This window comes from Pecten maximus, chromosome 6, assembly GCF_902652985.1.
Source record: "Pecten maximus chromosome 6, xPecMax1.1, whole genome shotgun sequence".
Classification (NCBI taxonomy): domain Eukaryota; kingdom Metazoa; phylum Mollusca; class Bivalvia; order Pectinida; family Pectinidae; genus Pecten; species Pecten maximus.
This window is the reverse complement of record NC_047020.1, coordinates 43,745,568-43,771,818: the sequence shown is the minus strand read 5'-3', so window position 1 is coordinate 43,771,818 and position 26,251 is coordinate 43,745,568. Positions and strand designations below refer to the sequence as shown.

Below are 26,251 nucleotides of genomic sequence, written 5' to 3'. Positions count from 1 at the left end.
CCATATCATATCCTTAGTCTAAGACTTCATTCACAACATATACATCTTATAAATTAATTAATTGTGTGAAAATTCTTCGTAAAGTTTTAAGATAAATTAACTCTTTTTCTCTATTTAACAAAATTTGAGTCTCTGATTTGCCCCCAAAGCTATATGGTACCGGTACCAACTGTCTATGGATGCTGGATGCCCTAGACACTATAGAATGTATAGAGCCCAGCCGGGGGGTCACCTATGGTAAAAGTCACATACCGGTTCCCATGATTTGCGACCAAATTGTGTCCAGTAACTTAGCGGTTACATAGAATAAATGACAGGCATTAACCTTGACATAATCTCATTGTCTAAATTTACTCCAATAACCCGGCACAAGAAGAAATCAATCTGATTTTTTCGGCGGCCATGATTTTTCGTTACCCTTTCCAGCAACATACATGTTTCGTGTTTACACTGATAAAATATGTTTTAATTTCACCAAAATCACACTTGCAAACGTAGTTTATATGATAATAAATCATTCGTGTGCGTTTGGTGTCTCAAGTGTGTTTCTATGTTTTGTATTTCATTGTAAAATGGAGGTATTGTATAATATTTTTTACAAGCCAATAACTAATTTGACGGGGTCGGCCGTATATCCCATAATTTTATTTCGTCAATTTCCGTAGTTCTCCGCTAATGACCCGAAATAGGGTCGATGAGTCACAGATAGCCAATTGCGCTGCGATACTGAGGTCACGTGGTACACTCGGTTTTGGAAATTTTACTTCGGATATGTTCGGAGTTTTCTGTGACAAGCGTAAAACTTTTCATCAACAGCCGCCATCTTGGGTTGTTGAGATCAGTAAATTTGGATTATTTTGAAGACAATAATTCGATGAAGACTTCCATTCATTGGATTATGACCAAATGATTTTCATCATAATTTATCGTTGAAAATTTTGAGATCGGATTTTGGACATTCCGATTGATTTTGTTCAAGATGTGAGCCTAATATATTCGGAATGTGATCGGCTTTGTGATGAACTCTCGGTGTGAATCGAAATTGGGCTTTCCAAATAACAATATTCGGAAATGTAATGCAGTTATGGCCGAAATTTTAATTTGTGCGGTATTCTTGAACATTCATTTTAATCTGACTGACTCTGGATCGTAGGTGTTATTGCATATTATTGTTGTCTGCAGCAGGTCAGGGCCTTGCTTTATTTAGCTAAGCGATCATGGCCGACCAACTTGCAGATGGCCCACCAGCGGCCAAGCGACAGAAAGTATCATCTCCACGGCAAAGTATGGGGTCTGATCAAGGAGGTAAGCAACTATTTGCAAAATATACATTTAATAATATCTGTTTTTACATTCGGAGCCATTTTGTTAATCTGTTGCATGCATTTTTTGATGGCAACTGCGATGACGCTTTTGCCACAGAAAAAAAGATAAAATGGTACCGTTCCGGCGCCTTGATCAGACGTTTTGGATTTTGCATATTTTTTGTTGAAATGAATATAAATTTGGTATATTCAATTTCATTATTGATTGTTTTGTTTTATTCAGAACTATTGTGGGATATAATGAACGATCTTCCTGACGAATTGATGGGAACAGGGGAGCCTTCCCATAATGGGACAAACGATTCTCATAGTGGACAAGACACAACATCACAAAGACATGTTCAACTCTCCCAGCTTTTATCCAGCAATCCAACTCCACCTCTGAATATAGTAAATTCTCTTCAGAATGCCCAGAACCGGAGCCCAAATGTTGGAAGTATTGCAAATTCTCTCAACAATGTGAAAAGTCCTCTCTCGAACAATTTATCCTCGCCCCCTCATGGATCTGTTGGTAAAGGTGGAGTGAGCGTGGATGGAAATTTCCCATCAAGTAGTGCTACTTTTACAATGGCAAACAATATTTCAAATAGTACTGTAGCTATGGCAAGCAGTGTACCGAACGCTGTTTTGAAGGGGATTCCACATGGTTCTGGACTTACTATTGGACATAATCAGATGATACAGAACGGACCATTGAGTGGTCCAAATCGAAGTATGAGCATGAACACAAATAACATGAGTCAGGCAATGTCACAAGCCAATAATATGCTTGGAAATTTGCCTGGTCCACAACAGATGCAGACTCACCAAAATTTAGGACTTCCTGGTTTAAATGCTGCACAAACTCCACAGTTGATGAAGGTTTGTATATAAGTGGAATCTAATGAATTATTGTAAACCCATGTAGTTGGGCAGGTGACCCCATATACCTTTCAATATTTCTCATCTGATGAGGAATTTAACCCCCCCCCCTGACTGCCTAGGTGAAAGAAAAGTGCATTACCACTGTCGCCGTCGCCTAACCACCCAATGATTCCATCCAGGGCTTTGGATGGAGAGACATTGGCCTCCAGCATACAAATCGTATTGGCACATGACATAAATATATATATTTTAAAGTGGTATTAGACGAACCAATCTGTCTGGTGTTGGTTGATAATAAATCATAACCAAACTGAATTAATTTTCAAAATGAAAACACTGAACATTTCATAAAACTCATTTGTATACAAGGTGAATGCTGCATAACTTTATGATGAAAGCAATATGTTGAACACAGAAAGTTATAGTAAAATAATGCTATACTGGAATATAGATGTTCCAAATACATGTGTTCTGTCTAGTTAATTTGTAATTGAGAACAGTGGTGATTGTTTCGCGTTTTGGTCACTTGTGGCCGGGGTAGAAAATCAGTTGATAGCCCTATATATGTTAGTGCCGATCTAGCCGTTTCATTTTCCCTCCCTTACAAACTCGCGATGACCTATCCATGTTTCATGTATGCATGGGTGTATTTTGTAAAGAGATACCCAAAACGATGTTGTAAATACTGCTGCATTCAGGAGGTAAAGATTTTGGAAATAGAGGAAAGAATTAGTTGCTTGTTTACATTGTTGTACCTTGATTCGAGTCCCACTCTGATCATTCCTTTACATTACTTACAAAATAAGTGTCAACATTGATAAACTTTGAAACCATGCTGTCGAAAAAAATATAGTACAAGCCACAGAAAAATGTATGACAAATGAAATGGCAGGTAACGTATACTGTCTTTTGATCAATTGTTGCAAGCTAGCAAAAGTTGTCAAACACATCAGTCAAGATTTCAGATAATGTCCCAAGATTTTTCAACTCCATAGATGCATTTTTAAGTGGCAATGCAGGAATATGCAGTCAACTATCATAAGTAGGGTAAAGTTATTAAGCTGATTAGATACTTTGAATGATTCGTTGTGCATTTGTAACAGTTTACGTTTGCTACATCCAATGTAAAATCTCTGCTCACTCCCAACAATAAATGTTCGCAACTTGGTCGAAAATATCTTCCTATTAAGTCTGCAGTTTTATATAATGTAAACTTGTGTTATGAATTGCATTAAATATTTCCAACCCAAAACAATATTATGATCGCCCATTGCTTTTTTCAGCCTAATGGGCCACCCCATGCAGGAGGCTTCGGTTTCAACAACCCTTCCAATATAGCTGGACACCCATCTTCTACTGCTAGCTATAATCAATCTCTGTCTTCTACCATGACCACAACATCAATTAGTATGCCAACAAATGCAATGAATACAGTAAGTACTGCATGTCACGTGCCTTGGAACAGTCAAAACACAAATCTTTTGAAGTTATCTTTGTTTAGAGAGAGTGCATGTACACGAAAGCCTTTAATAGGATGTAAAAAATATTGTAACCAATCTCCAGGTCATTAAAAACTTCTGTGTAGCAACACTGCTACTTTGAGCTGTAGATACAAATTTTATTGATCAGTTTACAGAAGTAGGGTGTCGAGTATCGTACAATTAAAATTTCATTGACCACTTTACATTAGTAGGGTGTTAATGTATCACATGTTTGAAATTAAAACACTTTATTTCAGAATCAACAGCATGGTGTATTGCCCAATATAGGTCCCAACACAGCAACAACATCAGCATCTGCAGGTACAGTCCCTGGCCCTGGAGGAGCTCAACCACCGACAGCTGACCCCGAAAAGAGGAAGCTTATTCAGCAACAGTTGGTCCTTCTGCTGCACGCACACAAATGTCAGAGGAGGGAAACCAGCAATAATCAAGGAGAAGTCTGCTCTCTTCCTCATTGTCGTACCATGAAGAATGTTCTCAATCATATGACCCATTGTAATGCTGGAAAATCTTGTCAAGGTAATTATTTATATAAAACGAAGTTTGTCTTGGTAAAATTCCTGCTGCTGCTCTTTGCACACAAATGTCAGAAGGCACAGTGGTCTAGTGGTAAGACACAGGGTATGTGACTGAAGGGTCGCTTGTTCCAGTCCCGGCACTGGCGCTGTGTTGTATCCTTGAACAAGATACTTTTAGTTTGCACTTTAGTCCCGCAAATATTTCAAGTGTTTGAACGAAAAGCAGTTACAAGCACTTGAAAGACTTAGCTAGTCGATGCAAATGGCTGACTATCTCCACCCAGATGATGGCTTTGATATTCGTGCACAACAATAATACTGTCATTTGATATACTTTCAGAAACTTGTACAATGGCATAATGATATACTATAAACTGAAAGAATGCCATGTTTCATTTTTATGAAAATTTTGATGTTTCTTGTTGAAATTAATGGACTCAGAAGTTGCTTCAAGTGATTTATTGAACTATTTCATTTTGATGCAAGCTCTGAGTCTCACAAAATTTCAGAGTTCATCTGAAAAATAAGAAAAGGGTTTTATAGAAAATGTTGGTGAAATTTTGCATTGTTGCCACCTTTAATCTATACCCTATAAATATTAAGACATGACTGAAAATCCAATTCATCAAGTTTTTATCAACATTCCTAAAAAGTTTTTTTTTCAAACTAATGCAAGATTCGTTGATATTTTCATCTAAGAGATATTGATTTCAACATTATATTGGGAAAATAGTATAGCTTACAGCGTCGTTCAGAAGTAATCAGAAATTATTTTTTTCAGTCGCTCATTGTGCATCATCCAGACAGATCATCACCCACTGGAAGAACTGTACACGGAGCGATTGTCCTGTGTGTCTTCCTTTGAAACATGCATCAGACAAGCAACGTCATCCTGCAGCAACAGGTATTACTATATACTGGTCTTGTCTGTCAACAAATTTGAGTTGTAAGATAAATATCAAACTTCTTACGAATTTTTTTTAAATGAGTTAAGCACTAGTCATTATCTTCTTCATAGGACGGTTATATGTTATAATTTAACTTTCGCTACAATTTTGGTTTTCAAGGAAAAAATCTTGTTTTTGTCTGTTTTCTCTGACACAATGCTATATTGAAACTAATTGGGAGTAGTGCTCCTTCCTCAAACTCCAGCAACCAGTGCCCCTGCTAACCCCCTGACAGGTCAGGGACCGCCAGGCGTTACTGACCTTCAGATGAAGAGAGCTTACGCTGCATTAGGGCTGTCTCCTCCATCTCAACAAAATCCCGTACGGGCACCAGGAGTTCCAGGTTTGTAGCTTTATTGAGAAAGAAGTAAAAAAAAGTGGAGTGCATAATCAAATGGAGGCAGCCATTTTGTTGTGTCATTCACAATTCACAACGTGATGTCATTGTCCATATTATGATAATGTGCACACAGATGAATTTACTGGATAACATGCTGATTATGTGATAAAAGTCTATACTAACTGTATATGTTAGGAGGAATACTGCTGTGTGATATCAATATTGAGGATGATACAATATCACATGTTGTATTTATGTACAATGATGATGCATATCTATGAGATGTTATGGTGAAGCAGTGGCTGAGTGGTTAAGGTGTCCCGACACTTTATCACTAGCCCTCCACCTCTGGGTTGCGAGTTTGAAACCCACCTGGGGCAGTTGCTTGGTACTGACTGTAGGTTGGTGGTTTTTCTCTGGATACTCCGGCTTTCCTAAAACCAGACACGTCCTTAAATGACAATAGCTGTTAAAGACGTGTCAAAAGTTAAACCAAAAAATAGATTTGAGTATGATGGAGAGGGTGATAAATGATGAATTAATGTTGATGATTATGATATCTGATAATTTAAAGAGGATGTATATTGTATGTGAAAATAAAAATAAAAGATATCTATATGGAGGTTGAGTATGATAACATTTTCACTTAAAAGTTATAGAAACTCAAACTTTTGGAAGCTGGTTATAACACAAAGTATGTAACTTTTAGTATTGTATAAAATCAAACAACAGCCTATTGTTCTTTTCAACCGATCGTAACTTCAGTTTGTAGCATCTTTGAATGAATAAGTGACAAATAATGATACAATTTACTGAATATTTACAGGAGGGTTGAACTCGAACCCGTCAAATCAGGTGTCACAGCTTTTGGGTGGGTTGCCTCCAGGTGTTGGTGGCTTGGGAACTGGCTTAGGGTCGTCTGACCCACTGGGCCAGAACCCTAACAACCCAGCACAGAACATGGCACAAACCAACCGAGGCTCTAAGGAATGGCACCAAAGTGTCACACAGGACCTGAGAAACCACCTAGTCCACAAACTGTAAGTTTTACCAGTTTATTCTATCTTCTCTTGATCTCATACATGTATTAATATTAGTACATACATGTATGTTTAGCTTTATACTGCATTTGGTTTGTGTAAAATATTTCTCTTTTAGTAGTTTGTTGAAATTTTAATTTGATCACATTGGTCGAAAACGTGTACAGTAAAATAGGTCAGTGTATGGGGAATTCTTCATTTTGTTTTATTGCTTGAAAGATGCATTTATAAACAGACTTGAAAAGTCCTTACTTGAAGGTACGGTTTTATAAAGATGAGTTTAAATGCAGACATTTCCATTTTTAAAAAAGTATTTAGATAAGCATTATGTTTTGGAGAAATTTTCGAAAATAACAACAGTTAAGATTGTAATGCTGTCTTGTGGAAAAACAAAATTAAAAAAAAATTGTAAGTTTGCTTTGATGGTTCAGCTTTTAGGTTTTTTTGCCATTCTTTGTAATACGGTATTATGAAGTTGTTTTCTAGTAATGGCTACAGACAGTTGATGTAGGAAATCATCTATAGATATCACATCTTAAAAATTGCATGGTGACCCTCATGATTAATTGAATTAAATATCATTTTATGCATTGCTGTTGATGTTTGAATGATAATATTAGTAATATAAAAAGTTCTTATCAATGGCGAAAGTATTTTGAAGAATCTGTATCCCCTTTGTTGCATTTTTGTTAGATACAGTATCCTAAAGTATAAGAAGCAGGACCAGGGATAAACATCTTGCATATTGGAACATTGATTCTTGGTACCTGAATTTCACAAGATATTTCATTGACAAAATTATTCATTTTTTGTCTTTTTTAAAAGAAAAGTGATTATTTGTGGAAATTTGGTTCCAAAATGATTTTTCAGTGGTGTCTATAGATAATATTCACCTATGGTAGCACATTTACTATTCCTTTGGCAGCTATCGGAAAAAGAAAAAAAAGTTAGAAACGAAAGATATAAATAGAGGAGTTTTGTGTACCATATGTGGGGTTTTCAATGATGTCAAAATGTTTCGTCATTGAAGGTTGAGTGGCCTGTGTGTGGAGTTTGGATTGAGGTAATTAGACAAAAAAAATATACCGGGCTCACTCTGTACTTCTTAGTGTTGTAGCCAATTCTCAAAATTGCTGATTTTTTCCGCAATACCCCAGGATATTTGGCTGGTTATGCTGACATTTTTCTGTGAACAAGAAATTAACTTTTATCAGATCATAATGGATCTTAATTATGAATATTTTGTTCCAAGTTTTTGTTTCGAAGCATGCCTGGAGAAATAAGGCAATTATATGGTTACATCAACTGATTACCACAGCATGAGCCCTGGTTGGATTGCTGCACGTTTATAACCAACTTGTGTGGAGACAAAAGCTTTTAACAGACCTGCCTATATCTTGTCAACTAAGGATGGGAAATATTAAATTAGTCCCTGAAATAGCTGTAAACTCTTGCATGACTTTGGTGAAAGTAAAAAGTGGACTACTAGATTTGATTTGAAGGGGTTGAATAGCCAGCGCTGAGGGTCACCATGCAGATTTTAACCAATATCTTTTTGCACCATAGTTTCTGATACTACAATACTAGTCTTGCTACATCTTGCTACCTGTTAACACAAAATATGAAAAGATATTTTAAAATGCGAGAACATTGCTTAAATATACTTGTTTTGTAACTTGATTTGTAATGGTTATGACTACACTGCACATGTATCAGGTAAATTTTCGGTAATTTTGTCTGCACATAGTTTATTTGTGTATTTTAGTGTCCAGGCGATATTTCCAACCCCAGACCCAGCTGCACTTAAAGACAGAAGAATGAACAATCTTGTAGCGTATGCAAGGAAAGTGGAAGGAGATATGTACGAGACTGCCAACAGCAGAGTAAGTAAAGAGGATAAAACAGCAAATGTTTGGGATGTCACCTGTGAAGTCAGAACCGTCTATCAGGTTTTAAAATTCAATATTCTTTTCCTGTTTGGTCATTGATCGTGGAAAGATTAAGGTCTCAGCATATGATTTTAAAATGGAATACTTCTATCTCAATAATCATGTTTGTAAAAGCAGATTAATTAAAACCTAAAGAAAAAACATTGAAATGAAATGTTGTATTATTGTAATCTGACACTTGCACAGGTGCAGGCATCAAATCTTTGAAGTTCTTATATTGTCTCCTTCGACTCATTAGTAAAGAATTGTAAAAAGAGTTTCCCAATTTTGTATACAGGAAGAATACTATCACCTATTGGCAGAGAAAATTTATAAAATTCAAAAGGAATTGGAAGAGAAGAGGATGCAGAGGATTGGTAGGACAGGAGGTGGCCCGCCACAGCCGCAGCTGAGAGCCACAGAAAGTAAGTAGTTCATTCATATTGGTACGACTCCGGAGGTCATATGATTCTATTGCAAGATAAATGTGATGTTCTGATATTCCTAAGCATATTGTTTGTCAATATTATTAGGTAGTAAATAGATATAAATTTAATGATTTCTTGCTGTTTTATCGTTCAGTTAACTGTGATTTGTCACTATTTGTAGATGGCCCCCTGGGAGCTGGTCCACCATTCACAGCTGATATGTTCAGTCTGTCCTCATCAGCCCCAATGCCAGCAGGAGGACCAAGGATGCCCATGCACTTGACCAGGCCACAAGGCCAGGTATGTTATTAATGATATATCATATCAATGTTTTCGTAGTTATTTGATTTCTGTAAAATGAGAAACTTAATAGACTAAATCTTGGAGATGAGCCACTTATGATTTCAGTGTAAATCTGAAGTGATAACTGTTATCTCAAAGTATCTTTATCAGATAGTTGACATTTTGTAACTTTCACATGTAGCTTGGACCTCCGAACTCCCAGAATCCACAACTCAATCTAGTCTCGGCACAGCTGCAAAGAGAGGTCCAAAGTCTGGAGGCAAAGACTCGCATGCCCGCGACACTCATGGCAGGTCAACCCCAGCCTCAGCTGCAGCAGCCAACATCCCTTCCCCAGTCACAGCAACAAACTCACTTCTCTCAGTTGCCACAGGTAACTATTACCATAGCAAGATGTACTCCAACAATGTTAGAGGTTTTACACGGCGAGATACTTTTGACTAGCGCCGTGTAACCTCTAACTGCCCATAGCTGATTTTCCCGATGCTGACGATGAAATTTTCAAAGTTCGTTTATTGCAAAAATATAGCGTGTCAACTTACATTTAAATGATCAACGGTGTCCAATATATATTTCTTTCCATAATCCAATGATTAAATGAGAATAATTTCGTAACAAACACATATTATGAAGTTTTCTTCTTCCGAAGCGGAGCAGAGCGCAAGCAGACAATACTGCCGTTAGTGATAGTAAAAATACCACGTGATTTGCCGGTTAATACAAAATTGGATTACAACCTATGTCCTACAAGCGGAATACAACATAGTCCATACCATTTCGTTCCGTTTGAAATAACGACAAATATTTTGTATCAACCTTTAGGCAGCCATTTTTAAAAACGACTAGAAAAGTGCTACAACGACATGGGCATGTATTTTGTGTGTTATACACCGTATTATACTATATATTTGTGTCTGTGACATACATATGGGATGAATATTGCATACATGATACGTAAACATCGTTGTAATGACCTGTCAACCTCTTAAGTATTTTTTTCAAGCATATTTAGTTCCGCCCGGATTTCGGGCGGAAACTGCATCAAAGAATTAGTGCTTCGGAAATAAGAGGTCGCAGTCGGCAAAATAATATCCAATAGAAAAAGAGCCGACCAGCGGCCTCTTATGTTATAGGAGTAAGCAAGATGATGCAGTATCTGTGTATTATCAACATTTATTGTAAATAAATACTAGCCCGGATTGATTTGAGGGATTTCGAATGAATTTTGTTGGAAATGTTTAAGTAGGAATGAAGGGTATTGTCCAAATGGGATCACAAAAATGCTCCTAACAGAGGCAATCTATTGAAATCTATTATTTTATGATCTTCCATTATTCATTTTGAAATAAAATTTTCTGGTGTTTTAAAAAAAAGAAACATTTAAAATGAGAAAGAAAACCAAAAACTGCAAATGTTGAACATGCATTTCTGTTGCCAATCGTGCAGTTCACTTACAAAACATAAAAGTAGGCATAAAAAGTAAGTCTTGTATATTGTACTGAAATAGCTGTCATCATCTACTACAAAAGTAGACTGAAGTATTGGCAATGGCTGACATATTATTTTGTTTCCTTGCCAGCAGTCACCGATCTCTGTATCCCAGGTATCCCAGTCACCACCCGTGTCCCAGAGTCAGCAAACTACGACGTCCCTGGGGCAGCTGAGTACGACGACCATGGACCAGCAGACTCTCAACCTGCTCAATAGTCCATCCCACTCCCAACAGCAGAGTCAACAGCCAAACCAAAACATTCAGACCACAGCTGTTCAAATGTCACAGTCATCCACCATCACTGCACCTAGCCAGCAGGTAGGTTAACTATTGTCAGTGTAATTACTGGGAATTTTTATCGGTGGAATCTGATTCACACAATACTTTGAAATGAATTTCACCTTACCGTAAAATCTCGTGTAATTTGCACATTTTTATTTGACTGAAATAAAGTTTAAAATCTATCTATTTTAAATTTAAATAAATCTTTTAATCTCCTTATGTTTTTTGGAACAATCATTTCTATGTAGTCTTGCATTGTACAGATAAATTCTGTTTTCTTGAATGATAAGTTTGTATGATGATGGAATTGTTTTCCCGTTTAGGTCACAGTTAGTTTACAACAGCCCATGCCGGATGTTAAAGTAAAGATAGAACCAATAGACATTCACAACTCTCAGCCCCAGACTTTGTCAGAGGTGCTGTCTGCCCCGTGTACGACAGGAAATCTACTGGTCAACAACTCCTCCGTCTCCACGTCTGTGATGGTTAGTTCTCCCATCACAGTCATGTCCACAGCATCCATGTCAACAGCCATGGTATCTGTGGCCACAACATCTGCTGCTGTCGATATCAAACCAGACATCAAGTCACCAGAGATCAAAATGGAGATGTCAACAGAAGAAATTAAACAAGAGAGCACAGAGAATGTCCCGGTAAGTGAAGGGATTTATTTTGAATTTAGAAATAAAATTGTAGGAAAGTAATTCTTGAGTGCAAGTGTCTAATTTTGGTTTCCTCGAAGATTTAGTAGAATTATTTCAAGATTAATGTCTTGTCATTTTGCTTGGATAAAGACAATATGATTATATGACTTTCAGGTGAAAGAAGAACCAGCCAGTGAGAAAAATTGTGTTAGTTTGGAAGTCCAAACCCCAAAATCTGCTTTAAGTGCTACGGAAGCTGAGACGTCCCTTGAACAACCTACTCCTAGTCCTATGAATGGAAGCACATCAACTGCTTTAATTGTCGCCAATAGTGCTACAGGGGCAACAGCAGCAGCAGCAGCTTCTGCTAATGCCACGCCAGCCAAGCCAAAACAAAAGAAAAGTAGGTGTTAAAAAGACCTGAAGTAAAAGTCTTGAAACAAAAAATACTTTTCAACTTAAGCTTATTTATTTCCCTTTCATTTAAATTATGAATCATAACATCAAAATTCAAGATTCGACTGCTGTTGAATTCATATGCGATTCATATCCTCACCCCATCAACTCTGTGAGGTTGGAATCCTTGTTAAGTGGTCAAGGGAGATAAATCTTTCTACATTTTTTATGGGGAAAATCATGGTTTTAAAAAAGGGAGAAAATAAGTTTTTAAACTATATATTCTTAAATTGATTAGAGGTTATACATATTTTGTTATCATCAATAACATTTATTTTATTGCAGCATTCAAACCAGATGAGCTAAGACAAGCTCTCATGCCAACACTTGACAAACTTTGTTGCCAAGACCCAGAATCCGTGCCTTTCAAACAGCCCGTAGATCCTATTTTACTACAGATTCCAGTAAGTGTAGTCGTTTGTGGACAGCCTCCCCATGTGTGAGATGCATGCATGTGGTGAATTAGTGTTTTGGGAGGTTGAGTATAAATTGATGAAACGCCTATATCGTGCATTTTAATTTTTACCTGGACTGTTATGAGTAACTATTCGAATGGTTGATGAATATCTTGTGCTATTCAAAGGGAAATAACAACTTTTGACTTGATTTGATTTGGAAATAAGTCTATTAAGTTATTATTCTCATAATTCTTTCGTCTTAAATTATTTCAAAGTAAATGTCAACATTGTTGATTTCTTTGTAGGACTACTTTGATATTGTTAAGCGTCCGATGGATCTGTCCTCAATCAGACGAAAGTTAGATACTGGACAGTACACTGACCCTTGGCAGTATGTAGACGATGTTTGGCTCATGTTTGACAATGCATGGCTGTACAACAGGAAGACATCCAAGGTCTACAGATTCGCTACAAAGGTAATGACTTCTTCAATAGTGTCTTGAGGTTGATAAGCTTTTTAGCAAGATACAACTATGTTAACGTGATAAAGTGTAATTGATGTCGTCCACATGCTTTTGTTAAGTTGATTGTGTATAATATTCAAGATTAAAAACAGACCAAATTGAATTATGATATTAAATTAAAAAAAAAAAAAAATTCATGTCTATTTTGTTCTGTTTTTGTCGTTAATTGTACAACATCAAACTTTGAGGTTTACAAAGAATTCAAAATTAATATATTGTTTGTTTCAGCTGTCTGAAGTGTTTGAGGGGGAAATTGATGCAATTATGCAATCCCTGGGATATTGTTGTGGCAGAAAGCATGTGTTCAGTCCTCAGGTTCTGTGTTGTTACGGCAAACAACTCTGTACTATATCCAGGGATGCCATCTACTACAGCTTTCAAAACAGGTATTAAACTAATTAACAAGTTATTTCAAATGGTCTAATTTAAGTTAAATTAAAAATGTCATAACAAAATTTCACTAAATGTCACAAAGATTTCAGTAAATGGATCAGTAAATGTTCAGAAACATGTTCATAACATGATTTTTGTAAGCTATTAAAAATTTTTATTTTTCTAAATTGTTGATGACTTAGATGTGTTTTATGTGTTTGTTGCTTGTTCACCTGCTTGTTTTATTAGTATCAGTAAAATTTAAACTTGTTTGTCTAATTGGGGTGTCATGGTTCAGATTTTTGTGGTGCGATTTGGTTATCAATTTGTTTCTGGCAACTTTGTAATCTTAGTTTTTGATGTCTTATCCAAAAAGCTCAAATAGAATATCTTAACAGTGATAAACATAAGATTTATTGAGGTTTGCCTGACTACGTGCATTACGTAGCATGTAGACATTATTGATATATAAGATACAAATAATACACACACTTTGCAAAAATAGACAACCACAACCACCTTATTCAGGACCGAACCGAAATATGAAAACTCCAATCTGCACCGAACCATGATTTTTTTACCCACTTTTAACCATTATTTTACTCAACCATGGCAATCCTATTGTGTGATTAGTGACAAAAAGTATTTATTCAACATATATATATAAACTTGTATATATCTGTAGTGTTCTCACCGTGTAGTAATCATCTATTTACCATGTTGTTAGGTTTGGTAAATTAATAGTAAGAAATAACTGGTTTTGTCTACAAATTGATCTTCAGTTGTAAAGTGTTGACTTTCAATTAAAGAATTAGAGAAATTGAATGGTGAAAGAAAGGCAAGCATGAAAATACAAAGCTTGTCAATTTAACTATTACTAAGCAGTCACATAATTTGATACAGAATTAAATATACTTCTAAAATGAAGAGAAGCCATTTTATAGAAGTTCTGAATTTGGCTGTTTTTGATTTGTGATTTGTAAACAGGAAATGAAGAGTTTATAACACATGTGGAAATAGAACATGGTAGATATATGTCTGTGTTGTAGTGTGTATAGATATCTTATCTACTGTGTTTGTATTTAGTTGAGCTAGATCAACATGCTTTTGACACGCTTTTCATTATCATTCATCAGCTTTATATATACCTTTTGCTTTAACAGTTTTATTCAAATGCATCTCGACTGGAAGACAAATTTTCTAATTGTAAACCTATATTAATCAATTCATCATAAATGAATTTTACATGATAGTCATACCCAAAAAAAGCAAGAATAATATTTTTCATGCAAATTTTTTAACTGAAACTTGAATGTCTTTATAAAGGCTGTTCCAGGAAATCATATGGCCAGGGGGGAGGCACTTTAATAAAATACATGTGGTAGGGTGGGTTCAAATTTAAATCACATCTATGGGTTGGTGGGGTTTAAAATAAATTGATTCTGTTGTTTGGTGTATTTGATGTTAGTGCCATTTTTACATTAAAATTGCTTCTATACAAGGGTACCGTCCTCAAAAAAGTGGAAATGTTGGAGAGTTAACAAAATTTTAAATCACTTCTATAGTTGGGTCCCCTAATTTCAAAGTGCCTTCCCCCCACCCCATATATGTTTTCAAGGAACAGCCCTAATGACATTTTAGGGTCTTTCTTCTTAATTCTTTTAATTTTTGAAAGATCCCATTAAAAGAGAAAAAAGTTAGATGCGTTTGAATAAAACTTTTCATTTAATTTTTGCTTATATCATTTTGCTTATGCACTTTTTTGTTTCTTTCTCTCCTCCTTTATTCAATGCTTGTCCGTGCTGTGCTGTGCTCCGCTGACGTTGATGTTGTATATTTTCCGTGTGGTCCATTTTGTGTTTGTGTCCAATTAATTTGGCACAATTCAAGTCAGAGTCAAAGAAAAACTAGTGACCTTGTTTCCGACAGATACATTTACTGTGAAAAATGCTTCCAAGAAATCCCAGGAGATGAAGTGGAATTATCAGATGACCCCACACAATCTGCAACGTAAGTAGACCAAGACAAGTTTCTTATTCATCTACTGTAATGATAATGTTTGCCCTGTAAACTGTTCATTAAGGGCTATTACACTTAAATATATACCCCACCATGGGGATTCCAATATATACCCCACTTGAGGGATTCCAAAGATAATCTATATACACGACTTCTGGACTAAAAATATTATTTTTTCCCCACAAGGGGATTCCAAAAATGATATATATACCACACTCCAAAAATAATATGTAAACCCCACTAGGGGATTCAAAAGTATATTCTTTATATAGTGTTGGTGATTTGAAAAATATATAAATGGTTGACCTTTATTTTACAATATGTATATTTTGTATTTTATATGCTTCCATTGCAATTTAACCTGTAAAATCTTTTTTATTTAGGTGTTGTGATACAGGTCCTTTGGACCACTTAATGTCAATTAGTATATTTTGCACTTCTCCATTATTTCCAGCTTTAATACCTTATCAAGATTTACAATGAATCATTGCAGCAAAATCAGGAAGGACCAATTTGTGCGTATGAAGAACGACCAGTTGGATTACGAACCGTAAGTTCCAATCCATATCGCTTATATACCTGTCGCTAAATAAAGTGTAAAAACTAGCGTTGATAATGCAATATTGATGTCCTAAACATTAGCTACCGTATATCACTAACATCTGAGAAACTCTTCACACTCTTATTCTCAGTGATGTTTTTTGTGTGTGGTGATTATTAACAAATTCTCTCTTATCTTTAATCTATGATGAAAATAATTTAGAACTGCATCTTGCATATCAATTGAGATAATGAGTATTCATATATTGTGTTAATGCATTATCTTGATTAGAAGTTACGTTTGAATATTGATAACCAATAATGAGAATATTTTTAAAAAGTAGTGACAAGCATTGCATCACAATGTGCAAAAAATAATGTTAAATGGTTATGAATTTGAGGTATCATGTCTAGATAAATTTGTAGGAAAATGTTAATAGTTTTGAACAAATAATATACATGTTATTCCTGTTTGTTGTATGCACTGGTCTCTTTTAACACGTTACTAATATAAACCCTGTCTTTGTAAATTTCAGATTTACAGAATGCGACGAATGTGGCAGAAAACTCCACACAATTTGTGTTCTGCATTTTGAACCAATCTGGCCAAATGGGTAAGTTCATGAAATCAGAAAAAGCAATTTTGATATGTGTACCATCTATTTTGTGAAAGAAGATTTGAAATATAAAATCAAAATTAATTGTATTTTCTCAAACTTTGTAGATTATCAAATTATTTAATTATGAATGAAATATTTACAAAATCAGATGATGAACTTTGAGGAAATGGTCTTAATGTTGTAAAATTTCTTTTTCAGTTTTACTTGTGAAAATTGTCTGAAAGCCAAAGGAATGAAAAGAAAGGAAAACAAATATAGTGCAAAGAGTAAGTAGTGTTGGTGTGTCGTCGTCAGTAATACCCGATACTTAAGATTTTGTGTAAAACAATTAACTCTGAAAATTTCAGTGTGATCACCATTACAAAGGTTGATGGTGTAAAATTTATGTTCTGTTGTGGAACAGATGATAACTGTAAAGTTGTAATAATGGTTTCAACAAAACAAAAAAAGGGAATTTGAAAAAGCATTATTGATTTTGAAAATAAGCCAGTTTATGAGGCCTTTCTGTCAGTTTGATACTTACTGGCATTGATGTATTAGAAACACCATACTTATGAGCTGGAAAACAGATTTAGCTTTTTCAGGAATTCCAAACACCAAACTAGGGACGTACTTGGAAAACCGAGTGAACAACTTCTTAAAGAAGAAAGATGCTGGAGCTGGAGATGTTACCATCAAGGTGCTGTCAAGTAACGACAAAATAGTTGAGGTGAAGCCAGGCATGAAGACAAGGTAAATATACTTAACATACACTTGTATACCCAATAGCCATCAAATTTATTGTTCAATAGTATATGAAGAGTTACTTCCCCTGGTGTTCTTTACTGTTTTTCCATGAAAATTGGTTTGAATTAGTTTTGACATCCTTAATTAATTTCATATCAATTTATATACATTACTTTTGAATTTAAAAAAGTTCCTATCCGCCATTGTCACACAATCTATCTTAATAATTAATTATTTAACAAATTTTTAAAGTTTACTATGTACAAGCATTGTTTGAATGATTAAATATTAACCTGATGTCCATCAGCTTGATAATTTCATATCGCTTATCTACCAGACTAGGATTTAATTAGATGTCTTGGACTGCAGATGATTTATTCTGAAATTAATATCATTTTGTTCTCGAGTCGGGACTTATTATGTTGTTGATTTGGCAGGTTTGTTGACAACAATGAGATGCAGGAGAGCTTTCCGTACCGAGCCAAAGCAATGTTTGCATTTGAAGAAATAGATGGCACAGATGTCTGTTTCTTCGGAATGCATGTACAAGAATATGGATCAGAATGTGCAATGCCCAACACACGGTAAGTACAAATTCCATATATACTCTGTAGAATTGGATTGCCCAGAGTTGTTTGTTTATAAAATTAAAATTGACTTCAGGATCTTTATTTTGTTTTCTGACAAGCATTGATTAAGTCTTTCAAGGGCAATTAACTTTTACAAAAAAAAAAAAAAAAGAATGATGTGAAAATAATTACGGTGTTTTTAAAATCAAAGAGGTACCTTAGAAACTTATATAAATTTCTACTTTATACAAACTTAATTATAGACCAGGAACACAACTTGTCTTGTATGACACTTTTATACTTGATTTTGATTGTTAACTGTTTATCTTTGCAGGAGAGTTTACATTTCCTATCTGGACAGTGTATACTTCTTCCAGCCTCGACAACTTAGAACTGCAGTGTATCATGAGATTCTTATAGGCTACCTGGAGTACGTCAAGCAGCTGGGGTATGTGTGGGCCCATATATGGGCATGTCCACCTAGTGAGGGGGATGACTACATCTTCCATTGCCATCCTCCTGAACAAAAAATTCCAAAACCCAAACGACTGCAGGAGTGGTACAAGAAGATGCTGGATAAAGCTATAATTGAGCGTTGTGTGATTGATTACAAGGTATGTGTACTGGAAATATTAAGTTTGTTTCACTACCCTAATCTTCAACAAGCAAAAATGCTAAATTTTTTGTTGGTAATGTCCTGCCTACCATCCTATTTAACTAAGTTTTAGAAACAAGTGGTCTGTTAGTATAGGTGTCACTTAGCAATACAATACCATAGTATCGACATGATAATTTATAAATGTAAGTTTATGCAAAAAAAAAAAAAAATCAAAGACTTATCAGAATTGAATTTGAACTCTTACGTATTCAATTCATTTACTTTCTTTTTTTTTTTTTAAAAGAAGAAGAAAAGTCTTGACTTATATAAAAAAATGAATTAAGAAAGAATTCCATCATTTGATTTGTGTCTTTATTTCTGCCTTCAGGATATTTACAAAGATGCCATAGAGAACAATGTGCAATCGGCCACAGAGATGCCCTACTTTGAGGGTGATTTCTGGCCCAATGTGTTGGAGGAGAGCATCAAGGAGCTGGACCAGGAGGAAGAGGAGAAACGTAAACGTGAGGAGGCTGAGGCAGCAGCTGCAGCGGAGGTGGAGTGTGTCGAGGGCACCGAGGACTGCGACAGTAGTTCTGTGAGTAACCAAATCGATGTCTGTTCTAGAAAATTATTCAACTGCCAAACCGATGTCTGTTCTAGAAAATTATCCAACTACAGATTACATTGAGGGGTTTCCTGTTAATTCTATGATTCAGTGTTAACTATCTAATCTACCATAGGATAACACTGATAGGTGGTATGAATAACATACAACTACCAAATCGATGTCTGTTCTAGAAAATTATTCAACTGCCAAACCGATGTCTGTTCTAGAAAATTATCCAACTACAGATTACATTGAGGGGTTTCCTGTTAATTCTATGATTCAGCGTTATAAATATGCATATGAAAATAGTGGTTTGTGTATCAGATTTTCTGTGGATGTTTGTTTCAAAACAGACAGAGATTCTCCCCTAATAGAGAGTATCAAACAGGAACAAAGGGGGAAATATAGTTGGTTGTACCGAGAATGTCTTTTTATGATATGTATGAGTATTTATCTTATGAACTTGACAGACAACGCTATATTTAGAGTGTTGTACTTACACAGAATCTTTGTGTCTTGCAGCAAAATGGCACAGGAAAGAAGAAAGGCAAAGGAGGCAGGAACAAAAAGGCCAACAAGAGCAAGAACAATCAAAGGAAAAACAACAAGAAAACCAATATGCCACATGGTGGAAATAATCTCTCCCAGAAGTTGTATGCTACTATGGAGAAGCACAAAGAGGTAAACTGGACTAATGTCAGCTGAGATAGTAGTATACTTGTAGCTTTCATGGAAATCCACTGATCTATCGTTTGTCCATGCTGGAATGAAGTATATGATATTTGGTCTCATTGTGCTGTTGAAGATTTATAAATATTTCTCAAAAATTGTTGACTATTTCAGTTGTAATCCTTTTCTGTTTGAGGTCCTGCTCTTCTAAGTACAGCAAATCTTCTACAAGATTATACGAAGGATTACCTAATATCTTAAATGTGTTCATGCTTTAATTTATGCAAAAACATTGGTTTTCATTGATTGCTGTGTGATATTGTATTCAATCGTACAGTGCAGGACGCCTTGATGTAATAATATACTTTGACTAAGCATAATACTGATAAAGTTGAAAACTCTTTTGTACCTGAAAATATGTTTAGAGTCAAATAATGCTGACTTTATATCCAAAATGTCCTTTTGATTTTCTTGCAAAAGTAGACATTCTTCCGAGACCATAAAATCATAGGGTTATATTGATTGTTCTAGTGATTTAATGTTACTAATTAAAAATACATGGAAGTCTACTAAAGACATGTTGTCGATGACATTATATTAAAGTACTAATGTTTGTTGTTTACTAAAGTACTAATGTTTGTTGTTTACAGGTGTTTTTTGTGATCCGTCTACACAGCCAACAAGTGGCTCTTACTCTTCCGCCCATACAGGATCCCGATCCGTACATCTCATGTGATCTTATGGACGGTCGTGATGCTTTCTTGACAATGGCTCGTGACAAACACCAGGAGTTCTCGTCACTACGGAGAGCTAAGCTCTCCACTATGGCTCTGTTGTACGAGCTGCACAACCAAGGGAGAGACAATTTTGTTTACACCTGCAATAACTGTAAAGCTCATGTGGAAACTCGGTGGCACTGCAGAGTGTGTGAGGTAAGTTATATTAAAATTAATGGATCATATTTCATAATGGAAGAACATGAAACATATTTTTCAGCATCTGTAGTGTACTTCAAAGTTGTATCATACTCAAGAACGAAAATACTGTTGTACTTCATCATTGTTCAACTACTTGACTTTTATTATATTATTGAATTGCACTGGCAAAAATACCTAGAAATACATGTGTGTGGGATGAATAAGGGGTCTGCAATTTTATGTAATATCCACTCAAATTTATTGGTTTCAAATTTCCCTCATGGTGTTGTTGCATACAGATCATTTAATTATATTGGTTTAAAACTTACAAGTATTTCAGAGTTAAACATTACTGTAAAAATCAGGATTTCTAATATTATTTTATTTGTTACTTTCAGGATTATGATATGTGTTCAACGTGCTATGAAAAGATTGGTCATACTCACAAGATGGACAAATTAGGTCTTGACTTGGACGATGGTTCATTACCTTCAGAAAAGCCAGAAAATCCTGCAGAATCTCGTCGCCAATCTATTCAGCGTTGTATACAATCTCTGGTACATGCTTGTCAGTGCAAGGACGCTAATTGTAAACTACCAAGTTGTTTAAAGATGAAGCGTGTGGTTTCACATACAAAGGGTTGTAGGAAAAAGACCAACGGTGTGTGTCCGATCTGTAAGCAGCTGATAGCTCTGTGTCTATATCACGCGAAACATTGTACGGAGAACAAGTGTCAGGTGCCATTCTGTTTGCAAATTAAACATAAACTGAGGCAGCAGCAGTTGCAGCATCGGCTTCAGCAAGCCCAGATGCTGAGGAGGAGAATGGCTTCCATGCAACGAGGTGGAACCACAACTACACCAGTAACGCAGGTGGCTTCTCAGCCATCCCCCTCCACTACTCCCATCCTACAACCGGCCATCCCGGGCAAGCCAGCTACGGGCCCTCCCCAAGGCGCCCTAGAGGCAGCTCAGTTGGCCAAGGAAGCGGCTCAGAGGCAAGCAGAGATGAGTATGGGCAAACCTGTGATGACAACTGCGTCGCCCATGCCACCTCCAATGCCTTCTACCATGAGCCAGTCAATCCCAGCTCAAAAAGTGCCAATGCAGACATGGACACAGCAGCAACAGTATCCTCAACAAAATCCCAACCCCAGTCTGCACCCGGATATGACACAGAACACTATATATCCGAGACCAAATCCTCAGCAACAACAGCCTCCCATCAACCCACCACAGACAGGGCCCAACGCACCGCGGCCTCCAACCACACCGCTTCAACAGTTGTTGGCAACTCTCAAATCTCCGGCTTCTCCGCAACAACAGCAACAAGTACTTCACATTCTAAAAACTCACCCGCAACTCATGGCAGCTTTCTTAAAACAAAGGACACAACAGCAGACTCAAAATCAACAGCCACATCCCCAACAACAACAACAGCCCCAACCCAACCATCCGATGTGGTATCAACAGCAACAACAACAACAGCAACAACAACAACAACAGCAGCAGCAGCAACAACAACAGCGTATTCGACTCCTTCAACAACAACAACAGCAGCAGCAGCAACAACAACAACAGCATCAACAGCAGCAACAACAACATCAACCGCTGACGATGCCACAATTCCAGCAGCCCCAGCCTCAGTATACTCAAGTACAACGACCACGTATCCCCTACACGGGACAGCAGGCCTACCAGGCGGATGGAAATGGTCAGCACATGTCGCCACAGTTTCAACAGCAACAAATGATGCAACAAGTACAGCAACAACAGGCACAGCTGAGACACCAGCTGTCTGCCGGGGGCAAGCCTGTCCAGGTTAATGCTCAGATGTCTGCCCAACAGGCAGTTAGTAACCAACAACTTATGCAGCAAGTGCGATCGCCCACGTCGGCATCGTTACCACAGACTGTTCGTTCTCCCCAGCCCACTTTATCACCCCGGCAGCAGCTGAACCCATCGCCGCGGCAACCACAAATGTCGCCACATCATGTTGTGTCTAGTTCACCTCACCCGGGCGCCGTGGGAGGTGACCCAAGTCAAATGAATCAGGACGCTAGTTTACTGTTGAGTGGTGGTATGTCATTGCAGAACCAGCCCCCAGACGGGGGTCTCAGTCTACCACAAGACACTGAGGTCACTCCACAAGACCAGTTATCACGTTACGTGGAGACATTGTAGCACATATTATTGTTAGGCTTTGTGACGACATTTTACTACAGAAATTATGGTGTCAGTGACATTATAACAAAGAGACTTATGTTATGTGTCCGATTGTTTTTCACCCATGTATTGACTTTTTTTTTTCCAGAACAAATTATCAACAGATTTTTTTCTTGTGTCAGACAGAAAATGTTTTAATATATTTTATTTTATATGACTAGGAAAACGTTTTGTGTGTTGGTGTGTTACTAGATGTGTGATTTCTACGTATGCTTGCGGGGAAGAAATTATGTATGAATGATTTTTGATGAGCGAGAGTTTGTTAAGTTGTGACAATATCAGGTATAAAGAGTAAGACAGTTTGCATGGTGAGACAAATGTTTTTTGTTACTGTCTTGTACAAGTTTAAAACGTTAACAGTTCCAATGTCTTTCTTTATACAATAAATTTTATCATCTCAGCCTTTGAATAAGAACCAGATTCATGTAATGATTTTATTAGGGAACGAAATCGGTTTGGTGGACAGTTAAACTTGTGTAAGCCAACCGAGTATATCATGTATTACGCATCCTTTAAGCTACTCTGTAGTCATAGAAAAGGAGTGCAAATGAGGAATGTGCTATTGTAGAATTTTTAAGTTGGAAACAATTTCCATTGTGTTTTCCATTCAAAGATGGCTGTATAGTTGTATGATTCCTAAATTAAATTAATTTTTCCCTTTCTGTAGATTAAGATATTTTTCATTGACCTTACCATAACCAAACCCTATAGACACTATAAATTCACTATTAAATGAATTACCATGCTGTTTGTACATTTTGTAATACTTCATAGTACTGTGTCATTTCCATGTCATCCATTAGTTTGTCAACTGGTCAGAAATCACACAAATCACATTATTTGGGTAGTGTTGAGTTTTCAGTGGTGTGCTGGAATGCCCATAACACAACCTGCAAACGTTGTATAAATACAGTGATGATAAACAAAGAGAATTTGTGTTTCGTCTCATGTTTTATAAATGTCTTAAGAAAAGAAGTCACGTGTGTTGGAGGTTTCCTGATCAGCCAAATTTTCCGCCTATTTAAAAACTCATTCGGTATCTTGGAAATTTGTTGTTGGTAAAAAAATTCAACTATCTAAATTTTACTGAATGTTGATTTAACTTAAAGTAAAAGAAAGAAAAGGTCATATCACACTTGCCCGAAACTTTGGAGTGATCTTGAAACACATGCATGTACTATTTCATGCCTAGTCTGGTACATCTTGTTCTGGATACACAAGCATGTCTAATTATGATATATTTAGGATTTGTGTAATTTTCACGATCGGTTATACAATTGTCTATTTCTAACTAAAAATCCCATTCAAAATGTAAAGTTCAGAAAATTGTGGTGACTTGTACTGGAAAGAATTTTCAGTCCGAGTCAGGAATCAGTTACCTCTTGATTAGAAAAAACGAAATGGCGAACAGGGCCCAGTTGTTCAAAAGGTGATTAGGCTAATCACAGTTTAACAAAAAAAAATTAAATCATGATTAAATTGTTTCTTGTAAAACTAATTTGACAAAAGTTTATCAAACTACAACACTCCTCAGTCTCTTCCTGCCTGCCTATTTTAAGGAATATACATACACAGATTTTGAAGTCGAGGAGAAATGAGATTATCACTTGTCAAGTGATTAAGCTAATCACTTTTTGAACAACTAGGACCTGATTGACAGTTGAATATATCGTTGACAATTTTGGATCAGAGAAAAAATTTAAAAAAAAGGAGTAGGTAGTTTGTCAATTTGGCCGAAAATTAAGACTTGGAGTATGTTCAGAGAGGTCTGATCTGATATCTATATTTAACATTTATCGATTAACAAAAAGAGCTTTAAATATGGATGTTGTTATAGGAATTGTGTAAAAGGTGCTGAACTTTGCGAAAATAACACCCAAAAATGATGGCTGATTTCAGAATCTAATTGGTGTCCTTGTTAAAATAATGTAAATCAATTTTGAGTTCAATTATAATTTCATTGAAATATTATTTTTAATTTAATTGAGACAAATTAAGATTAACATCTGAGCTTGACGGAAACATACTATTGTAACTTAAAACATTATCCGAGAATAGCGTTGGTGTAAATTGCATCCAAGTCTGCAGTTGCTCAGGTTCAATCTAGAAGAGTTATCTCCCTTCTTCTGAAATGCTTAGTGTCTGCTCTTGGAATTTGCATTCTCTGCCCCATCCCCTATCAAACTATCGCTTCTGACCGAGATCAGAATAGGAATTTGCCGACTTCATGTATCTAAAATGAAATTATGATTTTATCAGAAAATATTGGCATCCATGTACGCGACTGCAGGATGGGAACTCGACCAATACTTAATGGAAGGGTGCAATTACCTTTGGGAAGGAGATGTGGTCATATCTAGTTAACATGGATAAGGCTATGAGGAGGGAAATTGACTGAGGGGAGACTGAAGGAAATTGATTTGGAGGATGGGGGGGGGGGGGGGGGTGGGGGGGGGGAGAGAGAGACCTGAAGGAAATTGATGGGACGGATTGGAGGGTGGATGGAGACTTGAAGGAAATTATTGATGGGGAGGATGGGGGAGACAGAAGGAAGTTGATGGGGGGGGAGACAGAAGGAAGTTGATGGGGGGGGGGGGGACTGAAGGAAGTTGATGGGGGGGGGGTGGGAGACAAGAAGAAGTTGACTGGGGGGTGGGGAGGACCTGAAGAAGTTTTGATGGGGAGGGGAGGGGACTGAAGAAGTTGATGGGGGGGGGGCAGGGGGGACTTGAAGGAAGTTGATGGGGGGGAGACAGAAGGAAGTTGATGGGGGGGGGGAGACTGAAGGAAGTTGATGGGGGGGGGGGGGGACATGAAGGAAGTTTGATGGGGGGGGGGGGACTTGATAGGAGGAAGTTGATGGGGGGTGAGACGAGGGAGAGACAGAAGGAAGTTGCTGGGGGGGGGGAGAGAAGGAAGGAAGGGGAGGGGGGGGGGAGGGGAAGGGGGGGGGGAAGGTGAAGGAAGGAGGGGGGGGGGGGACAGAAGGAAGTGAGGGGGGGGGGGAGACAGAGGAAGGAGGGAGGGGGGGAGACTGAAGGAAGTTGATGGGGGGGACTGAAGGAAGTTGATGGGGGGGGGGGAGACAGAAGGAAGTTGATGGGGGGGGGAGACTGAAGGAAGTTGATGGGGGGAAGGACAAGTTGAGGGGGGGGGGACATGAAGGAAGTTGAGGGGGGGGGGGGGGGAAGAAGGAAGTTGATTGGGGGGGGGGGGGAGACTGAGAAATGATGGGGGGGGAACTGCGAGGAGTGATGGGGGGGAGGACGAAGGAAGTTGATGGGGGGGGGGGCGGGAGGGGCGAGACTGAAGGACGTTGATGGGGGGGGAGAATGAGGAAGATGATGGGGGGGAGGAAGAGAAGGAAGAGGGGGGGAGCAGAATGAGGAAGGAGG

At 37.2% G+C, this 26,251-nt stretch overlaps 1 protein-coding gene across 12 annotated transcripts; it reads left to right on the top strand.

Annotated features, from left to right (window-relative positions):
* Nucleotides 1-806: 806 nt before the first annotated feature.
* On the top strand, nt 807-23,788 carry LOC117329860 (CREB-binding protein-like). 12 transcript variants are annotated; one of them, XM_033888042.1, is made up of 29 exons: nt 807-1,305; nt 1,549-2,186; nt 3,473-3,622; nt 3,928-4,210; nt 4,991-5,113; nt 5,362-5,499; nt 6,323-6,536; nt 7,567-7,599; nt 8,302-8,419; nt 8,763-8,889; nt 9,074-9,192; nt 9,377-9,568; nt 10,775-11,005; nt 11,293-11,622; nt 11,788-12,016; nt 12,355-12,473; nt 12,773-12,943; nt 13,220-13,377; nt 15,254-15,373; nt 15,837-15,932; nt 16,459-16,536; nt 16,741-16,808; nt 17,112-17,274; nt 17,706-17,852; nt 18,172-18,451; nt 18,824-19,033; nt 19,550-19,726; nt 20,365-20,646; nt 21,030-23,788. In XM_033888042.1, exons 1-29 carry the CDS (start codon nt 1,218-1,220, stop codon nt 22,812-22,814), a joined length of 6,867 nt encoding a protein of 2,288 aa, XP_033743933.1. In that variant the 5' UTR covers nt 807-1,217; the 3' UTR covers nt 22,815-23,788. The 12 variants fall into 12 exon arrangements, with proteins under 12 accessions (XP_033743933.1, XP_033743931.1, XP_033743939.1 ...); XM_033888040.1 differs by having other exon boundaries at nt 5,341-5,499; nt 10,778-11,005; XM_033888048.1 differs by having other exon boundaries at nt 5,341-5,499; nt 15,293-15,373; nt 15,876-15,932.
* The last annotated feature ends 2,463 nt before the right edge of the window (nt 23,789-26,251 follow it).